Source organism: Fukomys damarensis, unplaced genomic scaffold (genome assembly GCF_012274545.1).
Source record: "Fukomys damarensis isolate Sample0158 unplaced genomic scaffold, DMR_v1.0_HiC HiC_scaffold_2, whole genome shotgun sequence".
NCBI lineage: Eukaryota > Metazoa > Chordata > Mammalia > Rodentia > Bathyergidae > Fukomys > Fukomys damarensis.
In genome coordinates, this window is record NW_022900914.1 from 12,704,887 (window position 1) to 12,720,930 (window position 16,044).

Here is a 16,044-nt window from a genome sequence, read left to right on the forward strand (position 1 = left end):
TATACATATACATATACATTGGAATGAGTGAACGCATGTGCATGTATTCTGGGGAGACTTCTGTGAGTTGAAAGAATTATGGTGATCTAATAAATTTTCTGATTTCAGGTTTGAAAGATTAGAAGTCCTAGCTGTATTTGCCTCCACAGTCTTGGCACAACTGGGAGCCCTCTTTATATTAAAAGAAAGGTACTTATGTGTATATTATTTTAAATCCCATCTGTGACACTTTGGGAAGAATCCTTTAGACATATCTGCTGTGAAAGGGTATGCAAATTAAGATGACAAATGCCAGAATCCTTGATGGTACAGTTTCTTCTTGTTTCTCAGAATTTTCCCCTTCTTTTTCACTTATTTTATTTCTCTTTTAAAAATTTTTTTTCCTTTTATTGAGTTTATTGGTACATTTAAGGTATACAGTACAATTACATTCATTATTGGGATCGTGTACCTTTACATGACAGATCTTGGTATTATTTCTCTTTTTGATGTTACTAAATTCAGTCATAGATGAGAATGAATGTTAATAAAGATTCAGCCAGACAAGTCTTGATGCTTGTTATAAACCTATATAACAGGTTTATATAAACCTATATAACAGGTTTGGTAATTAAAAATATAAAGGATAATTTGTGAGTCTCCTTGTCTCATCACTACTAATAATGGTTATAATATTAAAAGATTTTGTAAACTTTAAGGTAGGTTAAGTATTTAATATAGCTTTTTAGTTTTATAATTAATAGGACTTAGTAATACATATTTTTTTTCTTTCATTTAGTGCAGAACGCTTTTTGGAGCAGCCTGAAATACACACGTGAGATTTTGTTTTTAACATAACATATATTTACTATTAAGTTTGATTCTAATTATTAACTGATGTATTATTTAGAACAGTTTGCCCAGTATTAGAATTCCGAGTGTGACAATATACATTTCACTGGCATTTAAAAAATAAAAATTCCTGAGGGGGTGAAGGGAGGGCAGGGGTAAGGGGAAAAAATGAGAACCAAGACTTGTCATGTAGAGGTACAAGATCCCAACAATGAGTGTAACTGTACTGTATCCCTAAAATGTACCAATAAACTCGATTAAAGCTGAAAAAATAAAAATAAAAATTTCTGCTGGGCATGGTGGCAATGCCTGTGATCCCAGCACTCAGGAGGCTGAGTTTGAGACCAGCTTGGGCTACATAGTGAGTTCCAGGTCGGTCTCAACTGCATAGTGAGACCCTGTCTCAAAAAAAAAAAATCAATCCATAAATAAAAACCCCAAGACTGCTTCCTTTCATCTTTAACATTCCCAAGCCTTGGATACTTTACAGTATGGCCTTTCCATCTCAGCATAAGTCCTACATTATTTAGTCTCAGGTCAACCACTACAATCCCTGTAGTCTTTTGTAATTTCTTTTTTTTTTTGGTACTGGGGATTGAACTTGGGTCCTTGAGCTTGCGAGGCAGGCGGCAGAGCCACTGAGCTAAATCCCCTGCCTCATCTTTTGTAATTTCAAATTTGACCCCCCAAATCTTCCCTGGCACCTATAGAAAAGGATAGTGTATGAATTACCCACATATTTGCCAAGTCTGTGAGGATTACTTATTTTTTATCAGTTCAATTGAGAAAGTCTGACTTATCCAGTATAAGCCAAATACCATTAATATTGTTATAAATTTATAAAATCAATTACCTGTAATTAGATACTGATCTTAAGAGTCCTTTTTTGGTCCTGTGTATGAGGGAACAGCAACAGACTGGACATGCACTGTGCATTTACAATGTCAGGCTCGGATTCTGTCTCTGAAAATACCAGACCAGTGAAGCATCTTGTAGCCTCTCACATGCTGAAGTGACATATTCACATTACCAAGAAGAAAATAAACAAATATGTTCACTGTTATTCTTTTTAGGGGAAGATTACTAGTTGGTACTTTTGTCGCTCTTTCTTTCAACCTGTTCACAATGCTTTCTATTCGGAACAAACCTTTCACTTATGTCTCTGAAGGTATGTGTTTTATTTACTATTAATTAAAAAATGCAATTAATCTCTTATAACTGATAATGTGAAATAAAAAGAAAAGGGCTAAAGGTGTAGGGGAAGTTGGAAGGATAGGGAAAAGAAAAAATATGAGAAAAGGAAAACATGGGAACAAAGTCTTTGTAAATAGAAGGGGATGGAGGGGGTGAGAGAGGGCAGGGGGATGGGAAAGAATGAGAACCAAGACCTGTCATGGAAAGGTACAAGATCCCAATGATGAATGTACCTGTACTTTATGCTTGAAAAGTACCAATAAACTGACTATTTTAAAGTGTAAAAAAAATCTCTTATAAAAACAAGTTTTTCCCTCTTTTTTTAAACTTTTAAATCACTAAAAAGGTAAATTCTGAAAAGAATTTCATTGATCCCATCAAATCAACTCTCTGTTGTAGTTGAAACTGGTTCCCTTTGTTGCTTTTTGCCTTTGTAGTACAGGGATGGAATCCAGGGCCTTGCACATACTAGTTAAGTGCTCTACAACTGAGCTACATTCCCAGACCCCAGAACTGCTTCTGACTTACTATCCTGAGGACATGAAAAAGAAAAAAGCTCTAATTTTGAGGAATAGCATGTCCTTTTGAAATTATAAACAATAATTGCCAAAGTATTTTTTAAAGGAAAGAACTAAAGTATTTCTAGAAGTTATTAATTCTTCTATTATAGATAATTTAAATATTTTCTTCTTAAAGCCGCTAGTACGAGCTGGCTTCAAGAGCATGTTGCAGATCTCAGTCGGAGGTAAGATGTTATGGAGTTTTATAATAAGCGTAATTTAAAAAGAATTCACAAGAAACATATCTAATATCAGGACTTGCTAATTGCTGAGGTTACTGTGTGAATTAAATGATTAGATTCTTATTCTTTCTTTACATTTTATTTAATGATGAAAGATAAAGATCTTTGTAAGTGACAGAATCTTGTTCTCAAATCCTTTTTGCTTTCTCTAAGAAGTATATATATATATATATATCCAGGTGTGGTGGCAATGCACACCTGAAATCCCAGTAGCCGGGAGGCTGAGACAGGGTGATCACTGCAAGTTCGAGGCCAGTGTGGGCTGAATAGAATTGAAGGCCAGCCTGAAATACTTAGTGGGACCCTGTCTCAAAAAAAAAAAAAAAAAAAAAAAGTACATTATTTGGTACTAAAATACAAGTTATCTTTTATAAGCTTTTTGTCAGTATTATGTGAATTCTAATGACTACTCTTTGTTTCTTTATAGCTTGTGTGGAATTATTCCTGGACTTAGCAGTATCTTCCTTCCCCGAATGAATCCATTTGTTTTGATTGATCTTGCTGGAGCATTTGCTCTTTGTATTACGTACATGCTTATTGAAATTAAGTGAGTATTTTTTATTGCTGTCGTGTCTGTTTTGATTCCTGGAGCCTGACTTAAGGGCATCAGCAGGAAAGATTGGGGTCAGTCTTTTGTAGCGTTGTTGCTAATTACCTGTGTAGCATTGGTCAAATCGAGTTCTCAGGTGTCTTCATCTGAAAAATGAAGGGGGTTGGAGGTTGGGTGTAAGTATTTCTTATCAGTCTGAAATATAGACTAGAAAATTATTCAAATTCCATACTGCTGACCGGATGAGAGAAACAGTAAGAAAGAGATCTGACAGCCGATACTGTTGGGAGAGGGAGGAGAAGAGGAAGTAGGTGTGAAGCAGTTTCCTAGAATTAAAGTCTCTTAGGAGGCAGACATCACAGCTGCTTTAACCTTAGCATTTTATGACAGGAGGCTTTGCCTACCTTACCATTTAAATATTGGTGTCCTTAATTAATATTATTTTTGTGTAAGTATTATTATTACGATCTATCCTTGATTTGTATTTTTGTTACATGTATTCGCCTAAGTGTCACACATAATTATTTATTTTTATTTACCACTTCCATGAGGATTCCCAGATCTGTTTCTAGCTCAGATCTTTGTTGAATTCCAGAAGGCATTATCTTCATGACTTCAATTCATGGCTGTTTCACAGAATCTATTTTCTCTATCATCAAAACAGTTTTTCTTATATTTCCTGTTTCAGTGAATAGTGCTATTATCTATTGCAACGCATTTGTTTTTATCAATTAACTGATTTTAAGCATATAGTTGGGTGGTATAAATACACCACATTTTTGTGTGACCATCATCACCATGTGTCTCTTTTCATTATATCTAACTGAAATTGTATATGCATTAAACAGTAATTCCGCATGATCATTGACCCACCATCCCTGGCAACTGCCACTCTACTTTCTGGGTCTGTAAACTACCTCCCATAAGTAGAATCTTAGAGTATTTGCCTTTTTCTGACTAGTTTATTTTACATAGCTTAATGTTTCCAAGATTCATCCATTATGTAGCATGTATTAGAATTTTCTTTCTTTTTTAAGGCCAAATAATATTTCATTATATGAAAACAATACATGTAGGGCCGGGGATTTAGCTCAGCAGTTCGGTGGCCTGCCTTGCAAGCGCAAGGACCCGAGTTCAATCCCTGGTACCAAAAAAAAAAAAAAAAATACCACATTTAGGGGCCATGGAGTTTGCTTAGTAGTTCTGCCACCTGCCTCGCAAACACAAGGCCCTGAGTTTGATTCCCCAGTATCAAAAAAAGCAAAAAGAAATGACCGCATTTAGTTTACCCATTCATCTATAAATGAACATTCAGACTGTTTCCACTTTTGAGTGTTATACATAATGCCACTCTGAACATGGGTGTGCAGATATTTGAGTCCCTGCTTTCAGTTGTTGGGGTATATGCCTAGTGGTGGAATTGCTGGATTGTATGATAATTCTGTACTGTTTTTTTAGTAACTCCACTTTATTCTCCTACCCCTTCCCCTCTCTTCTCCAAGCCAGTTCTAATTGATTACCAAATATTACTTAATCTTTCCTTAATTTTTTTCTCTCCTTTCCCATTTTGCTTTCCCAACTTTGGCTTTTATCATCATTTCTTGGCTTAAGTAGAATAATCTAGTATTCTAATTTTGATTCTCACTCATCTCTAGTTACTTCTGTTTTGCTACTAATATGATTGTTCAAATTCACCAATTGGGACATAATATTTTCCTGCTTCAAACCTCTCCCCTTTGCTTATTTGTGAAAAATTAAAAGTTAGCACTATGAATCAGGCCTCACAGCCTTTTTAGCCGTCCATCTGTCAGGACAGTTTGTGATTTTATTGCTGCAGCGTTCCTGGTACTTTCGTTGTCTAAGACAGTGATGGCAAGCGCTTCAGAGCTTTCAACACCGCAGATACCCTGCTGTGGCACACGTGCTGTAGGTTGGCCACCACCGGTCTGGGTATCCCCTTCCCATTATGTTTTTGTTGTTTTGGTACCGGGGATCAAACTCAGGTCCTTGTGCTGACAGGCAGACAGCAGAACCGCTGAACTGAACCCCCGGCCCTCGTTCCCATTCTCTCGACTGTCTTTGAAGGCCTTTCTGGATTGTGCCCACCGTGGTGCCCAGTCACGCAACTTTTTGTGTACCCGTGCCACCCTTTAGAGATTTTTACTTTAATATTGAGAGTGCTTTATTCTGTTTCTGATATGTGTATTCCTGCTATTTCTAGCAAGGACTATGTCTTATTCACGTTTCTGTTCTCAGCAAATTGGAAAAAGATCAGCTACAAGGTCAGCTTGTAGCCACTGACCTTTTGGTCTGTCTTCAGCAGTCTGCCCTACTGTTGAAATGTTGAATTTTTGCCTTGATGTTGCTGTAACGAATTCCTAGAGACTCACGTTTTAGGGAATTTTAAAGTTTTTATGGAAACAGTTATTGTTTATAGGAAAATTGATAGAATCCCTGATTAGCTCCATTACTCTCTGTATCAGAAATTATCAGGTCAAGTTTTTTGTCTGTCTCAGGCAAATGGAAATCCTAGTTGACAAGATTAAAGCGTTCATAGTAAGGAAATGTTGACATTTCTTCTTCATCTCTCATCATACTAATTAACATAATTATTATTTTTCCACTACACTTTGACAAGAAGGAATTCTGGGAATTTTTTTCCTCCTTTGAGGTGTTTCCTACCAGTTTTGCAAATTTGTGATAGAAAAAAAAATTCTCTCACTTTAAAAAATTAATGTTTAGTAAATTGAATTGTAACATGCCTGGTGATACATCCGTTTACAATTTAGAATTGTCCTCTTCTTTCAGTAATTATTTCGCTGTGGACACTGCCTCTGCAGTAGCCATTGCCCTGATGACGTTTGGCACCATGTATCCCATGAGTGTGTACAGTGGGAAGGTCCTGCTCCAGGTGAGGCCACGGCTGCGCATGCTCAGTGCTCACCGTGCTCCTACCAGGGTGGAAGTTTTAGCAAAGGGAGGCCCTGTTAAAATGAAGTCAGACAATAATGTGTGAAATTCGTACAGTGAGAACCAGGTGAAATTCCATTTACCAATAAAATAGGCACAAATTCTTCTGTTTCTGTAACAACATCACAATCATGAGTTTAAAATTATTTCCCTCTAACGATGATTCAAGTGAAAACAATGCTACTTGAGTTGTTTTAGATATTTATTTTCCCTCGGTAATGTGCTTTGGCTACTGCGTAATCTGATTATGATTGTTTTCTTATTTCCTGTCACAGGATCAGTGAAACTTTTTTTGTTTTTTTTTTTGTACCAGGGATCAAACTCTGGACCTTGAGCTTTTGAGGCAGGCACAGCACCACTGAGCTAAATTCCCAGCCCCGAGACTTGTATTTTGTTTTGTTTTGTTTTTTTTTTTTGGTATCGGGGATGGAACTCAGGTCCTTGCGCTTGCAAGGCAGGCCACTGAACCGCTGAGCTAACTCCCTGGCCCTTGTTTGTTTTGTTTTGAGACAGGGTCTCACTACATAGTTGAGACTGACCTGGAACTCACTATGTAGCCCTGGCTGGTCTTGAACTCAGTGATCCTCCTGCCTCAGCCTCCAGAGAGCTGGGATTACAGGTGTGCGCCACTACACCCAGTTTAGACTTTTAAATTCTTAACTTAAATGAAACAATAGAAACATGTATAAATAAGCCCCTTAATAGAAAAGTGTTTTCCTAGTCAGTGGTGGTTGCACATGCTTCTAATCTTATTACTCAGGAGGCTGAGGCAGGAGGATCACCACAAGTTTGAGGCCAGCCTGGACTACATTCAAGGCCCGCCTAGAATATACAGTGGGACCCTGTCTCAAAAAAAACAACAAAAAGAGGGGTGGTTTCCCAGGGTGGGATGTGTGTATAAGCACTGTTTTTGTTTTTACCCTGGTGCCTTTTGTGAAACCTAATTAGGGGACAGTAGTTCCATTTCCAAAAACAATAATAACGAGAAGGTAATAGTTGCATAGTGATATGCCCTGTAAAAAACATTACTTTTCTGGCCATTTTGTGAAGATCTTTTAAGTTATATTTGGTTCTGGAAATAGAATCTTGTTTGTGAGGTTTAGGAAAAAAAGCGCCTGGACCATCTAGTGGCGTTCTCTGCAGCGAGCCAGTTGAAATCTCCCTCCTTGAATCACACAGGGAACGTGGCAAAAGCAACGTGGGTTCCAAATCAGTTTGGGGGAGATTGCACAACCATTGTTGCAGAAAAGTCTTTCTCCCCTCTAGGCTATTCATATTGTCTTTGCTCTTTCCACAGACAACACCACCCCATGTTATCGGTCAGTTGGACAAACTTATCAGAGAGGTGAGGTATAATAGTAAATAAAATCGTTTTAATTTTTGTTAAGGAATGAAAGTGTGGGTACGTGTACTACTTTATTCAGTGCCACCTAGAATTTGTTTTGTTTTTTGTCTTTTGATACCAGGGATCGAACTCGGGCCCTTGCGCTTGCCAGGCAGATGGCGGAACCACCGAGCCAAACCCTGGTTCTAGGGTGTTGTGTTCTTTATAAAAACACAAAAGGATCTTGGATTTAGCTGAGTGGCACCATGCCTGCCTCACAAGTGCAAGGTCCTGAGTTCGATCCCCAGTACTGCCAAAAAAAAAAAAATATTAATCTGTGAAGGGCAGGGGATTCAGCTCAGTGGTTCTGCTGCCTGCCTTGCAAGCACAAGGTCCTGAGTTCGATCTCCAGTACCGAGAAAAAAAAAAACATCGAAAAACACAATAAAAGATCTAACATAGAGGCAAAAATAGAACAATTTGAGGAATTGCCCAACTTGAAAGCCAGACTTGCTTAAAATAAGTGTAGCAGGCGTAAGCCAAACTAAATTTCCCCTCCTTTAAAAACAGCGTAGGAGGGCTGGGGATCTAGCTCAGTGGCACAGCGCCTGTATCACAAGGGCAAGGTACTGAGCTACGTCCTCAGTACCAAAAAAAACAAAAGCAACAACAGAAAAAACATGCAGGAGAAAACAGTCCGAAGACCTCCCCATGAGCTACATAAATACTGTGACTTTTCTGATCCTGTATTTAAATAGGATTTTGATAAAAATCAAAGTTCACTTTTACAGTTATTTTACCACCAAACATTTCGTCCTATGGATTTAGACTCTGTGTTATAAATTTTAACCTGCTACTAATGAGGAAATAAGATGATTGAATGATCTGGATGTTGAGTCTCTTCTAAACGCTTGGCTGTCAGTATCACGAGGCCACTTTTCCCAAGTCGGCGACGACCTCTCAGCGAGTGAACCCTGGCTCTGGCTGTGCCTTCTGTGGGCAGCGCACTCTGACTCTGCCCGCGGAGTGTCCTGACGGGTCGTCTCCAAAGGACATTCTGCGCCGTGCAGAGATTTGTCACAGGGAATCCAGAGAGAGAAATGAGAGTGTGAGTGGTGGGAAGGAGCGCTCAGACCGAACGGCCACGGCCGTGTTCTGGAAGGGTGCGCCGGCGTGGGCCGGTACTGAACCAGCAGGGAGCGGGATCTCGAGTGGCGTGGGGTTTCTCTTGGCTGGTGCGCCTCCTGTGTGGGGCTCAGGGGCATCGTGTATGGACTTCAGTCTGTCATGTGACTGAACTGTGTTACACACGTCAAAGGCAAACTGTTCTCATCACTTGTTTCTGTGTTTTTGACTAGGTATCTACCTTGGATGGAGTTTTAGAAGTCCGAAATGAACATTTTTGGACTCTAGGTTTTGGCTCATTGGTATGTTTTTCTACTTACCACTTTATAATTTAAAACATAGCTTTTGATTTTTTTTTTTTTTTTTTTGGTACCGGGGATCAAACTTGGGTCCTTGCCCTTGCGAGGCAGACCACAGAACCACTGAGCTAAATCCCTGGCCTGAAAAAAGGCTTTCTTTAAAACTTTCGTGGAGACTTTGATTCCCATTTCTGTTCAATAGTATCTAAAAGGCAGATGGTTTCACTTACCTAATTGAAACTGAGGGATGTTTTTATTTATTTTTTTAATCTTGAAACTACTGTTGATCTTCGTAGTAGATTGGCCAGAGGAGAAAAATCCATAGTCATGGTAATTCCTAACTATGAAAATGTTGAAAAAACTAAAAGTACAAGTACTGGGGCTGGAGATACAGCTCAGTGGTTCCGCTGCCTGCCTTGCAAATGCAAGGTCCTGAGTTCGATCTCTGGTACCAAAAAGAAAAAGAAAAGAAAAGAAAAGTACTGTATTTTCTTTCTAACTTCAGTTCTAATTTTAGAGATCTTGACAAAGATGTTAAATATTGCAGTAATACAACTTCCTTCGGTATAAAAGCCTATATTTTCTGATCCAGTTTGGACCTCATTACCAGAGAAACTTTGTTATGGCATGGTTTTATTCCTGTCGGGAGTGACAAAAGAGATACAAAGTATCCCTCCTCCTATAATTTAAAACACCATAATCCTGTCATCTGGAGAAGGCTGCTGTTGAAATCTTGCTGGTTATACTTAAATACTGATTCTCCTTGCAAAATGAGGTTGTGCTGTTTCATAATTTGCTCTTTTCAGTTGATGTCTCAGTTTCCCGTGTCATTGAATACACTTCTACAACGTCGTTTTTAAAAACCAGACGAGGTTTTATTTTTGTAACTTAACACGAGTCCCACAGGTGGGCAGAGTGGGGTGTTCCCGCAGTTCCGTGATGTCATTCAGCACACAGCCTTAACTTTCACACTGTGCTTTCTTAGTGGGAAAATGACTGCTTCTTCCACCTCCCCCTGCTCTTTCCCTCTGTAGCTTTTCTTGGATGTGTCAGACTCATTCTCTAACTGACTTCTTCAGAGAGGGTCCCCGGGAGCAGTAGTCCCTAAATTCTTGAACACTGAAAATAGCTTGTGGATATTATATATTGAATATATTATTATACATATTATATATTGATTATATATTATATATATTGAAAGTCAGTTGACTGTATGTAAAATCTTTATTATATATTTTTTCTTGAGCCTCTTAAATACATTACTCCATTTTATGTGGGCTTAAAGCATTGCTGTGAGAAAGCCCAATAACAGTCTGACTTTTTTTTCCGTTCTATATGATTTTATCTTTTTGCCTGGAGGCCCAAAACTTTTTTTTCTTTAAAGGAGCTGAGGATGTAGCTCAGTGATAAAGCACATGCTTAGTATATATGCCCCTAGGTCCTGGGTTCAATCTCAGAATTAAAAATACATACATGTCTTGGTTTTGTCTATTCTGGGTCAGTTATTTCGGGTATGTTTTTTCAAAAAATTTAAAAATATTCAGGAAAATATTTAATTATAGTTCTTAACTATTCCATTCTCTTGCTTTGGGAGCACAAGTTATATGTATGTTGGATCTTTGTCTTTCATATTTGTTGTTTTTTCAATCTTTATTCTTAATTTTCTTTTAATTTGTAATTTTTTGCTTTTTTCTGAAGGTGTAACTGTGTTTATTTGCTTTTGTATTCCTTTTAGTATAATCTTTACCTCAGTGATTTTTTTCTTGCATTTTCATTGTTGTCTCATTTCTGTGATTTTCTAATCATGATTTATATTATTCCTATCAGAACTTTTTTTTTTTAACCGAAACTAGGGATTCAACTCAGGACCATGTTCTTGCAAGGCAGATGTGGTACCACTGAGCTAAATCCCCAGCCCAATTTATATTCTTGTTTCATGTCTTTTGGCTTCTTCTTGTTTTTAAAAAATAGTTTATAATTTTTATCTGTTTTGTAATTATGTTCTGGTAATGTTATAGTCTATTTTATCTTTTGTTTCTTGTAGTACCTTTGTATGAGATTTGGCTTTGATCCTTTTCTTGTATTCATTTTTATGTGAAATTAGTTTCCTTGAACTTTAAAATTAAGATAAATTCATGGTTCGAGAGCTTTCCAATGATTTCATAAAGTGAAAGTTTTTTCTTCTGACTCTGTTCCTCTACCGGAATAAACCTTCTCTATCCTGTTTCTCTGCTGTGCTGTTCAATTTGGGTTCTTTTCCCAGTTTTTCTTCTTAATGTGGGGCTTGTCCTACAGAGGAGCTTTGCCTAGTTACTTTTGAGAGCTCACAGGGCTCAGGCTGCCTCAGCCCTTCAGACTTCGTTGTAGAACCAGCGGATCACCACCAATAAATGTGTAGATCCCCTCCTGGTTCTGTGGCCTTCTCAAGAAGGATGTTCTCTTTTTTTTCTTTCTTTCTTTTGATTTTTTGAGATAGGGTCTCACTATGTAATTGAGACTGACCTGGAACTCACTGTGTAGCCCAGGCTGGTCTCGAACTCACAGCCATCCTCCTGCCTCAGCCTCCAGAGTGCTGGGATTATAGGCATATGCCACCATGCCCAGCTTGAACAAGGCTGTTCTAAATTTTGATCAAGTACCATTTAGCTGCTTTGGGGTTTTTAGATCAGTCAGATGTCCTGTTGTTTTCTCCTGCACAGGTTCTGTTACCATGCACATCTTATAGCTTTGTATTTGGAATTTCATAGGGATACCATTTTACTTAGGTTTTTTTTTTGTTTCCTCCCTCCCCGCCTTTTTCCCTTCTCCTCCCCTCCCCTCCCCTCCCCTCCTCTCCTGTCCTCTCCTCTTCTCCTTTCTTTTCTTGATGTTTGTCTTAGTTACTTTTCTCATTACTGAGACAAAATACTTGACACCCAAAGTTAAAGGAAGAAAGGTTTATTTTGCTCATAATTTGTAGATGTTTCAGTCCATAATTGGTAGGCTACAGGGCAGGGATGGCACAGCAGACAGGCATTGGAGAAGAGAAAGTTATGGTTGGCAGAAGGTAACAAAGCAACAAGGGATGATCACAGCTTTCTGTCTGTTCATCCAGGCTACTTAGGGTGTGTAGCACTCACAGGCTTTATCCTAGTGCCCTTGGTCCTAGCATTGCATTATGAATCAACCCCAGCATCACACACTCTAGATCCAGGCCCCTCTGAAAAAGCCCCGCCTGTGGCTTTGTGGGGGACATCTGGACACAAGCCATAACAATGTTATTCACATATTTTCAGCTTTGTTGTGTGTGTGTGTTTGTTTGTTTGTTTGTACCGGGGATTGAACTCGGGTCCTTGCGCTTGCAAGGCAGGCCACCGAACCGCTGAGCTAAATCCCTGGCCCTGTTTGGTTTTTGAGGATGTTTAGGCATTTCAGAAACTTCTGCTATCGTGTATGAATCCCAACATAATTTTTAATGGCTATAGAGTTTTTTATTGTATAAATCTTTATGTCATTAGTCCTCCAATGGACTGTTTTCCATTTTTTCCTATATAAATAGGCTAGAACATATGTGTAGAATAATATTTGTAAATCTGTGATTATTCTTTTGTGTGTGTGTGATTTTTTGAGACAGGGTCTTGCTATTTAACTCAGGCCGGCCTTGAACTCGCTATGTAGCCCAGACTAGCCTTTAACTCATGGCAGTCCTCCTGCTTCAGCCTCCTGAGTGCTGGGATTCCAGGCTTGCACCAGCACACCTGGTAGAAATTCCTAAGCATGGTTTGTCTTATCTAAAAATAATACCCTCCCTGTCAGTCAAATTTATAGAATGCACATATTTTTTCTGTCTCATCATGACAATAGCTCTATATTTAGCCTTCTAAGTCATACGTTGAGATATATCATAATGAGGTAAATTCGGCTAATTTATATACTGTTATAATTTTTTCCCTTTTGAAATCTGAGTTTAGAAAGCAACATAGCATGTCTGTCTGGACATTTTATTTACTGTACAATGTTATTATCATTTTTATTAAGTAAATAGTACCTGATTATTAGAAAATCACTTGTAACTAAGACATGAAGAAAATAAAACTCCTCAATAATTTTGCCATGTGGTCATTCTTGACATTTTTCTTTTTTGTGTGTGTTTTTAAAATTTTTTTATTTTATTTTTGTTGTGTTTGGATCAAAATAGGATTGTTGCTATACTTACATGTAGTTACCTACTTTATGTATATAATGTATAATAAATGCCTTGACAAGTTGTGAAATATTATTCTAAGGAGCATTGAAATGCCTAGTGCACTCTGTCCTCTAGTACCTAGGCTAGAAACCTTGAGATTGTTTGTTTTGTTTTGAGGTCACTTTGATGAGTCCATCTTCATCTGTCCGATCCATTTGGGTGGGTGTCCTGTCATCCCACTAGGATTCATCCATCTGTTGCTGTTGTATCCTACAAGTTTTGTCCTAGCTCAGCAGTGTCATTTCTAAGCCAGACTGTTGCTGTTATTTCCTGCCTCGTTACCAGTCACCCATAAATACAACACTTTCTAAATTAGATTGTTTTATTAATGTTTGAATGCAGCTATTAAATCAGGACTTCCTATCATTTTAGTGCCGTCTCCTAGCCTATTTGTTTTAACCTTATCACCCATCTGTTTCCTTCTCTTTCTTCGTATCTGTCTTTCCTTTTGGTTGGGGGTACCAGGGATCAAACGCAGGTCCTTGCATTTTCAAGGCAGGTGGCGGAACCGCTGAGCAACATCCCCAGCCCCTTTTCTCTCCTTTGCCCCTGAAATATTTTACTTCCCTGTGTATTACTATTGTTCTTTTTTGTTTTGTTTGTTTTTTGGTACCGGAGATTGAACTCTGGTCCTTGAGCTTGCAAGGCAAGTATTACTCTTTATTCTTATCAGACATGCCATGTATTTTCATTTATCATTCCTCAGTATAGAATGCCTCTCTCTGCTTTTTGAAATCCCATTTAATCATTAACCTTGGACCAAATGTGGTCTTTTTTTTTTTTTTTTAAACTGGAACTCAGGACCTTGTTCTCTCAAATGCAGTCTTCTTTTGAAGTCTTTCTGAGTTGAAATTCATACCTATGCTTTCTGCCTTTCCATTTTTTCTTTTTTTTTTTTTTCTGGTACTGGGAATAGAACTCAGGACCTTGTGCTTTTGAGGCAGGCAGTGGCACCACTGAGCTAAATCCCCAGCCCTCCATTTTATTTTTATATATTTCTTTTATATTCATCTTTGTATTGTGATGTTTCTTTCTCATAAATGGATTTCTCTCTCGCTGGTTTTTTTTTTTTTTTTTTTGGTACCGGGGATCAAACTCAGGACCTTGCACTTGCAAGGCAGTTGCAGTGCTGCTGAACTAAATCTCCAGTCCTCCTTTTTTCAGTATTTTATAAGGATAAACATTATTTTGTTGACTTTTTACTCTGATAATGTCTTTAAGAAATAGTAAGACATTAGCCGGGCATGGTGGCTCACACCTGTAATCCCAGCACTCGCGAGGCTGAAGCAGGAGGATCACTGTGAGTTCAAGACCAGCCTGGGCTACATCCTGAGTTCCAGGTCAGTCTCAACTATATAGTGAGACCCTGTCTCAAAAAACCAAAAAATAAAAAAATAAGAGAAAGCTTAATGTCTTACTATTTCTTTCTTTCTTTTTTTTTTTGGTTTTTTGAGACAGGGTCTCATTATGTAGTTGAGACTGACCTGGAACTCACTATGTAGCCCATGCTGGTCTCAAACTCACAGCGATCTTCCTGCCTCAGCCTCCTGAGTGCTGGGATTATAGGCAGGAGCCACCACGCCCAGCTCACTTTCTCTTATTTTGAATAAAATACCAAGTACTGACCAAATCATAGGCAAAATTACTTCTAATGGAATTTTCAGTAGTATAATTCTAAGCACTCTCTTTCTTATGATTTTGCTCCTCAGGCTGGATCAGTGCACGTAAGAATTCGACGGGATGCAAATGAACAGATGGTTCTTGCTCATGTGACCAACAGGCTTTATACCCTAGTGTCTACCCTGACTGTTCAGATTTTCAAGGATGATTGGATTAGGCCTGCCTTAGTGTCTGGGCCTGCTACAGCCAATGTCCTAAACTTTTCAGACCATCATATAATCCCAATGCCACTTTTAAAGAACACTGATGATTTGAACCCTGTCACCTCGACTCCAGCTAAACCTAGTAGTCCACCTCCAGAATTTTCATTTAACACCCCTGGAAAAAATGTGAGCCCAGTTATTCTTCTCAACACGCAGACAAGGCTTTATGGTATTGGTCTTAATCATGGACACACGCCTTACAGCAGCGTGTTTAATCAAGGACTTGGCGCTCCGGGAATTGGAGCAGCTCATGGATTCAGGACTGGTTTTGCAAATATACCAGGTCGATACGGAAGTAACAACAGAATTGGACAGCCAAGACCATGATGTGCTCTAACTTATCTTTAAGGAATACTGACTCTCTGGCTTCCACTTTATTTAGTAATCCAACTTCACATTGACTGTTCATTCATTTACACAAAATGTTAGACTAGTGGGCTCGTTCACATTTCATGAAACATATAAACTATATTTTTGTAAAATGTTCTTGTGGCAGTGAGATCCTTATAAATGTTACAGACTTTAAATGGGCTCCTTTTAGAAAGTTTGTTTCTCTAAATTTTAGTTTTGCTATTTTTGGTTTTATAACTGCCTGCAGTATGTATGATATGACCTGACCTTTACGAGAACCTTTTGATTTTTTCAGTGAAATTTATAAACATGCTTTGTGAATAATACACATTTTAAGCAAGGAAAATGATGTCATTTTAAAAGTAAAAGTCTTTATAATTTTTCCAAACTTAATCGCTACATGTTTTTTGAATGCCTCTTAAATTATAGCTTTGTTTTTTTGTTTTTGTTGTTACTGCTGCTGTTGTTTTTTGAGACAAGCCCTCACTAC

General features: G+C 38.2%; 1 protein-coding gene across 2 annotated transcripts in view; it reads left to right on the plus strand.

Moving 5' to 3' along the window:
* Positions 1 to 16,044, plus strand: part of Slc30a6 (solute carrier family 30 member 6) — a 33,090-nt gene extending 17,046 nt beyond the window's left edge. For both annotated transcript variants that reach the window (XM_010645262.2, XM_010645272.2), the window contains 9 exons: positions 109 to 189; positions 779 to 814; positions 1,905 to 1,999; positions 2,722 to 2,770; positions 3,255 to 3,374; positions 6,186 to 6,288; positions 7,645 to 7,692; positions 9,030 to 9,098; positions 15,030 to 16,044. In XM_010645262.2, the coding sequence (XP_010643564.1) occupies positions 109 to 189; positions 779 to 814; positions 1,905 to 1,999; positions 2,722 to 2,770; positions 3,255 to 3,374; positions 6,186 to 6,288; positions 7,645 to 7,692; positions 9,030 to 9,098; positions 15,030 to 15,530 (1,102 nt within the window). In that variant the 3' untranslated portion in view covers positions 15,531 to 16,044. The remainder of the gene's footprint in view (positions 1 to 108; positions 190 to 778; positions 815 to 1,904; positions 2,000 to 2,721; positions 2,771 to 3,254; positions 3,375 to 6,185; positions 6,289 to 7,644; positions 7,693 to 9,029; positions 9,099 to 15,029) is intronic.